Raw genomic sequence first — 7662 nt, forward strand, 5'->3', positions numbered from 1 at the left:
AGGGGGGAATCCTCAGTCTGGGGGGAGGGGGTGATGTGGGAGGGGGGAATCCTCAGTCTGGGGGGAGGGGTGATGTGGGAGGGGGGATCCTCAGTCTGGGGGGAGGGGGTGATGTGGGAGGGGGGATCCTCAGTCTGGGGGGAGGGGGTGATGTGAGAGGGGGAATCCTCAGTCTGGGGGGAGGGGGTGATGTGGGAGGGGGGATCCTCAGTCTGGGGGGAGGGGGTGATGTGGGAGGGGGGATCCTCAGTCTGGGGGGAGGGGGTGATGTGGGAGGGGAGATCCTCAGTCTGGGGGGAGGGGGTGATGTGGGAGGGGGGATCCTCAGTCTGGGGGGAGGGGTGATGGGGGAGGGGGAGGGGGTGATGTGGGAGGGGGGAATCCTCAGTCTGGGGGGAGGGGTGATGTGGGAGGGGGAATCCTCAGTCTGGGGGGAGGGGGTGATGTGGGAGGGGGGATCCTCAGTCTGGGGGAGGGGTGATGTGGGAGGGGGGATCCTCAGTCTGGGGGGAGGGGGTCATGTGGGAGGGGGGATCCTCAGTCTGGGGGGAGGGGGTGATGTGGGAGGGGGAATCCTCAGTCTGGGGGGAGGGGGTGATGTGGGAGGGGGAATCCTCAGTCTGGGGGGAGGGGGTGATGTGGGAGGGGGGAATCCTCAGTCTGGGGGGAGGGGGTGATGTGGGAGGGGATCCTCAGTCTGGGGGAGGGGGTGATGTGGGAGGGGGAGATCCTCAGTCTGGGGGGAGGGGGTGATGTGGGAGGGGGGAATCCTCAGTCTGGGGGGAGGGGGTGATGTGGGAGGGGGGATCCTCAGTCTGGGGGAGGGGGTGATGTGGGAGGGGAGATCCTCAGTCTGGGGGGAGGGGGTGATGTGGGAGGGGGGAGGGGGTGATGTGGGAGGGGGGAGGGGGTGATGTGGGAGGGGGGGATCCTCAGTCTGGGGGGAGGGGGTGATGTGGGAGGGGGGAGGTGGTGATGTGGGAGGGGAGATCCTCAGTCTGGGAGGAGGGGGTGATGTGGGTGGGGAGATCCTCAGTCTGGGGGGAGGGGGTGATGTGGGAGGGGGGAGATCCTCAGTCTGGGGGGAGGGGGTGATGTGGGAGGGGGGATCCTCAGTCTGGGGGAGGGGGTGATGTGGGGGGGGGGGAGATCCTCAGTCTGGGGGGAGGGGGTGATGTGGGAGGGGGGAATCCTCAGTCTGGGGGGAGGGGGTGATGTGGGAGGGGAGATCCTCAGTCTGGGGGGAGGGGGTGATGTGGGAGGGGAGATCCTCAGTCTGGGGGGAGGGGGTGATGTGGGAGGGGGGAGGGGGTGATGTGGGAGGGAGATCCTCAGTCTGGGGGGAGGGGGTGATGTGGGAGGGGGATCCTCAGTCTGGGGGGAGGGGGTGAAGTGGGAGGGGGGGAATCCTCAGTCTGGGGGGAGGGGGTGATGTGGGAGGGGGGAGGGGGTGATGTGGGAGGGGGGAGGGGGTGATGTGGGAGGGGGGATCCTCAGTCTGGGGGGAGGGGGTGATGTGGGAGGGGGGAGGGGGTGATGTGGGAGGGGGGAGGGGGTGATGTGGGAGGGGGGAATCACTGATCTGCCGTTGTGACACCGCTCTGATTCCCGGTGTTCCGACAGAGACGACTGAGCGAGACCAGGATTACAACAACCTGCGGAGATGTATCCGGAACTACTTCCCGACACGCCGCTGCTTCGGGTTCGTGTGCCCCGCAACGCGGAAGGATCTGAGGTGGATCCAGGAGTTGGCTGACGACCAACTGGACCAGGAATTCGTGGCGGAGTTCCGCAAGTTCTCCGAGTACATTTACACCTCCGGGAAGGTTAAGACGGTGCTTGGTGGCCACCAGGTCACGGGCAGGAGTGAGTACACGGATGTTGGCCACACCTGAAGTCTGCATTGACTTCTGTTCCCTCCCTCTCCTCCATCTCCCAGCTTCCTCCCCGATCTTCCAGCTCCCCTTCCCATGTATCCAACACGTATGGGAACCCAGACAGAGACCGTCGGGAGAGAAAGATAGAACTTGCATTTAATGTCCTCAGCACGTCTCAAGGCCAGTGATGTACATTTAGCAGCGTCATCACTTAGTAATGTGGGATACTGTACCATCGGGAGTGAATGGGAAGGGGTTGGGTCCATTGGGATTCTGCACAATGGGAGTGAATGGGAAGGGGTTGAGTCCATTGGGATTGTGTAAAATGGGAGTGAATGGGAAGGGGTTGTGTCCATTGGGATTGTGTACAATGGGAGTGAATGGGAAGGGGTTGGGTCCATTGGGATTGTGTATAGTGGGAGAGAACGGGAAGGGATTGGGTCCATTGGGATTGTGTACAGTGGGAGTGAGTGGGAAGGGGTTGGGTCCATTGGGATTGTGTACAGTGGGAGAGAACGGGAAGGGATTGGGTCCATTGGGATTGTGTACAGTGGGAGTGAATGGGAAGGAGTTGGGTCCATTGGGATTGTGCAAAATGGGAGTGAATGGGAAGGGGTTGTGTCCATTGGGATTGTGTACAATGGAAGTGAATGCGAAGGGGTTGGGTCCATTGGGATTCTGTACAATGGGAATGAATGGGAAGGGGTTGGGTCCATTGGGATTGTGTACAATGGGAGTGAATGGGAAGGGGTTGGGTCCATTGGGATTGTGTACAATGGGAGAGAATGGGAAGGGGTTGGGTCCATTGGAATTGTGTACAATGGGAGTGAATGGGAAGGGGTTGGGTCCATTGGGATTGTGTACAGTGGGAGTGAATGGGAAGGGGTTGGGTCCATTGGGATTGTGTACAATGGGAGAGAATGGGAAGGGGTTGGGTCCATTGGGATTGTGTACAGTGGGAGTGAATGGGAAGGGGTTGGGTCCATTGGGATTGTGTACAATGGGAGTGAATGGGAAGGGGTTGGGTCCATTGATTGTGTACAATAGGAGTGAATGGGAAGGGGTCGGGTCCATTGGGATTGTGTACAATGGGAGAGAATGGGAAGGGGTTGGGTCCATTGATTGTGAACTCCTCCATCTTCTACCTCAGGGTTGAGCCACTTGGCCATGACCTACGTGGACGCCATTGCTAAAGGTGAGCTGCCTTGTGTGGAGAGTGGAATAGCGAGAATGGCGGAGCTCGAAAACTCCGCCGCCGTCAAGATCGCGCTGGAATACTACGACCGCAAGGTGGCAGCGATGTCCCAGCCTCCAGCGCACATTGACGAACGTCTCAAGATTCAATTCTCGGATTACCACAAGGAGGCACTGAGGATTTTCATGAAGCATTCTCTGAAGGATGAGACCGGGAAACATATCCGTGCTTTGGAGGTGATTGTCAAGTGATTTCTTTTATCCTCAACACTCTTAACAGGCTCCCTGTTCTCCACAGCCCATTTCAAAGAATGAATATCGAGACTAAGACACGAGCATCTGTGTACAGATATCTCCCTGAGGGAGAGGGACTGAGAGACACCAGTCAGTGTACAGATATCTCCCTGAGGGAGAGGGACTGAGAGACACCAGTCAGTGTACAGATATCTCCCTGAGGGAGAGGGATTGAGAGACACCAGTCAGTGTACAGATATCTCCCTGAGAGAGAGGGACTGAGAGACACCAGTCAGTGTACAGATATCTCCCTGAGGGAGAGGGACTGAGAGACACCAGTCAGTGTACAGATATCTCCCTGAGGGAGGAGGGACAGAGAGACACCAGTCAGTATACAGATATCTCCTTGAGGGAGAGTGACTGAGAGACACCAGTCAGTGTACAGATATCTCCCTGAGGGAGGAGGGACAGAGAGACACCAGTCAGTGTACAGATATCTCCCTGAGGGAGGGGACTGAGAGACACCAGTCAGTGTACAGATATCTCCCTGAGGGAGGAGGGACTGAGAGACACCAGTCAGTGTACAGATATCTCCCTGAGGGAGAGGGACTGAGAGACACCAGTCAGTGTACAGATATCTCCCTGAGAGAGAGGGGACTGAGAGACACCAGTCAGTGTACAGATATCTCCCTGAGGGAGAGGGACTGAGAGACACCAGTCAGTGTACAGGTATCTCCCTGATGGAGAGGGGACTGAGAGACACCAGTCAGTGTACAGATATCTCCCTGAGGGAGAGGGGACTGAGAGACACCAGTCAGTGTACAGATATCTCCCTGATATCCAGGGTCATTGTCTCATTATTTCTTCCTGTTCCCAGGAGTCCTTGAGATCCCGGTACGACTCAATAGTTGCCAAGGTTGAAAGTGAATCAGTAGAAAGATGTGAGGCGTTACTGTTGGAAGTGATGGGATCAGTAATGGAGAACTTGGATTCTGGTTATTATTTGAGATCTGGGGGATATCGGGAGTTGGAGGACGCACTGGAGATTGGCATCAAGCAATTCAAGGCTCAGACTGTCGAGGAGGTGAAGGTCAGTCCACCACTTTCCTTTCTGTCTTTCTCCACTTCTCCATTCCTCCCTGTGCTTTTCTCTCTTTCTGACACTCCCTCTCTCGGTCTCCATCTCTCCATTTCTGTTCTCTTCATAATTCGCTTTCTCTCTCTCTCTGCACCCTACGTCTCTGATAGATGGATAAAGTCAGTGATAGGGGAGTGTGTACATGGGCTGTGGGAGGATTAAATGGGTGGGGAGAGTCAGTGATAGGGGAGTGTGTACATGGGCTGTGGGAGGATTAAATGGGTGGGGAGAGTCAGTGATAGGGGAGTGTGTACATGGGCTGTGGGAGGATTAAATGGGTGGGGAGAGTCAGTGATAGGGAAGTGTGTACATGGGCTGTGGGAGGATTAAATGGGTGGGGAGAGTCAGTGATAGGGGAGTGTGTACATGGGGCTGTGGGAGAGGATTAAATGGGTGGGGAGAGTCAGTGATAGGGGAGTGTGTACATGGGCTGTGGGAGGATTAAATGGGTGGGGAGAGTCAGTGATAGGGGAGTGTGTACATGGGCTGTGGGAGAGGATTAAATGGGTGGGGAGAGTCAGTGATAGGGGAGTGTGTACATGGGCTGTGGGAGAGGATTAAATGGGTGGGGAGAGTCAGTGATAGGGGAGTGTGTACATGGGCTGTGGGAGGATTAAATGGGTGGGGAGAGTCAGTGATAGGGGAGTGTGTACATGGGCTGTGGGAGGATTAAATGGGTGGGGAGAGTCAGTGATAGGGGAGTGTGTACATGAGCTGTGGGAGGATTAAATGGGTGGGGAGAGTCAGTGATAGGGGAGTGTGTACATGGGCTGTGGGAGGATTAAATGGGTGGGGAGAGTCAGTGATAGGGGAGTGTGTACATTCTCGTGCTGATCACTGCTCAGCCCCTAGTCTCTCCGCTCTCTGGCGTACTGTAAGGGTGGCTTTGTGACCTGCCCTGACTGAATCTTACCCTCCCGACAGGGGAAGGATATCCTCGACCACTTCCGGCAGACGGTGAAGCCTCGCTTAGTCGAAGTGCTGAAGGTGGACAGTATGTTGCAGGAGAAGGAGCAGCAACAGGCTGGTGAGTGCACTGATTCTCCGTCATCGAGGGGTTGGGATGTAGGTGTTGTCCTGGCGACCAGGAGATGGGGGTGGACCGAGGGCTGACGGGGGCAGGATTTCGAGCTGGTGCTGTGAGACATGTCATTCCTGGTCGGTGCATCTCAGGCGCTGTACCTTAACAGGCAGAAATCATATAACTCAGCACAGCCCAGGGATAGTACTGAGCTCCTCAACAGGCCAAGAATGGCCCAGGGTCCCCCTCCAGCCTGGCCAGAGTTCGCTGACCTTACCCAGTGTGGGACTGAGCCATATCGTGTGTGGGGACACATCAAACACTCCCAGGGCAGGTACAGGGGGTTAGATACAGAGTAAAGCTCCCTCTACACTATCCCATCAAACAGTCCCAGGGCAGGTACAGGGGGTTAGATACAGAGTAAAGCTCCCTCTACACTGTCCCATCAAACACTCCCAGGGCAGGTACAGGGGGTTAGATACAGAGTAAAGCTCCCTCTACACTGTCCCATCAAACACTCCCAGGGCAGGTACAGGGGGTTAGATACAGAGTAAAGCTCCCTCTACACTGTCCCATCAAACACTCCCAGGCCAGTTACAGCACGGGTTAGATACAGAGTAAAGCTCCCTCTACACTGTCCCATCAAACATTCCCAGGGCAGGTACAGCACGGGTTAGATGCAGAGTAAAGCTCCCTCTACACTGTCCCATCAAACACTCCCAGGACAGGTACAGCACGGGTTATATACAGAGTAAAGCTCCCCCTACACTGTCCCATCAAACACTCCCAGGGCAGGTACAGGGGGTTAGATACAGAGTAAAGCTCCCTCTACACTGTCCCATCAAACACTCCCAGGGCAGGTACAGGGGGTTAGATACAGAGTAAAGCTCCCTCTACACTGTCCCATCAAACACTCCCAGGCCAGTTACAGCACGGGTTAGATACAGAGTAAAGCTCCCTCTACACTGTCCCATCAAACACTCCCAGGGCAGGTACAGCACGGGTTAGATACAGAGTAAAGCTCCCTCTACACTGTCCCATCAAACATTCCCAGGGCAGGTACAGCACGGGTTAGATACAGAGTAAAGCTCCCTCTACACTGTCCCATCAAACACTCCCAGGGCAGGTACAGCATGGGGTTAGATACAGAGTAAAGCTCCCTCGACACTGTCCCATCAAACACTTCCAGGGCAGGTACAGCACGGGTTAGATACAGAGTAAAGCTCCCTCTACACTGTCCCATCAAACACTCCCAGGGCAGGGACAGGGGGTTAGATACAGAGTAAAGCTCCCTCTACACTGTCCCATCAAACACTCCCAGGGCAGGTACACGGGATTCGATACAGAGTAAAGCTCCCCCTGCACTGCCCAAGATGTAAAGATATCGGGTGTAACTCTGTTATCGTGTATTTTTGAATCGTTTTCCCAGCTCTGGATGAGCAGCTGTTGAAGGCAGAGCGTGAGAGACAATCCAGGGAAGAGCAGAGAGAGGAGGAGGAACGGCTCAGGACCGAGGAGCTGGTGAGACAGTTGAAGGAAAAGTTTGAGGAGGAGAAGAATGCACGTGTGAAGGAGCTGGAGGAGGCCATGGAACGTAAGCAGAAGGAGATGGAAAAGTACTCGTCCGAGGGGCATGAAGAGGAGGAGGAGAAGATGCACAACGATCACAAACACTTCAAGACAGAATGGGAAGTCACAATGAGTCGCGGTTTCTGGGTCTTTATCTGCACGTTTTGCAAATGGTTGGGGGTGGATGTTTGTGGGGGTCATTCCTTGGTAGGACAGTTAGCACGGGCCGGAGGCATGTTCTGATTTTCTCTTCACAGCCTGCCTTACGATGGTGTGAGAATCGGTCGGCACCACAGTTAGTCCGCCTGTTCCTTGATCCCAACCGTCAGCTCCAGACCGTTTTAATATGTAGGAAAACATTGCTCCCACACAGAGCAGGAAAGGCCCAGGCTCCATCTCTGGCCTAGTGCTGAGTTAGCCTGATCTCACACCCGGTGTGGGACTGAGCCCCTCCCGCACCCACACACACACACACACACACACACACACAGAGCAGGAAAGGCCCAGGCTCCATCTCCGGCCTAGTGCTGAGTTAGCCTGATCTCACACCCGGTGTGGGACTGAGCCCCTCCCACACCCACACACACACACACACACACACAGAGCAGGAAAGGCCCAGGCTCCATCTC

The 7662-nt window shown here is 55.7% G+C and overlaps 1 protein-coding gene across 1 annotated transcript; it reads left to right on the top strand.

Moving 5' to 3' along the window:
• Positions 1 to 1623: 1623 nt before the first annotated feature.
• LOC139243649 (guanylate-binding protein 1-like) lies at positions 1624 to 7415 on the top strand (the record flags this gene model as incomplete). Its single annotated transcript, XM_070870815.1, has 5 exons — positions 1624 to 1866; positions 3028 to 3308; positions 4183 to 4395; positions 5368 to 5470; positions 6894 to 7415. Coding segments are annotated over 5 exons (1223 nt in total), but the record flags the coding sequence as incomplete, so codon positions are not given.
• Positions 7416 to 7662: the final 247 nt, after the last annotated feature.

Source organism: Pristiophorus japonicus, unplaced genomic scaffold (genome assembly GCF_044704955.1).
Source record: "Pristiophorus japonicus isolate sPriJap1 unplaced genomic scaffold, sPriJap1.hap1 HAP1_SCAFFOLD_1781, whole genome shotgun sequence".
Lineage (NCBI taxonomy): Eukaryota > Metazoa > Chordata > Chondrichthyes > Pristiophoridae > Pristiophorus > Pristiophorus japonicus.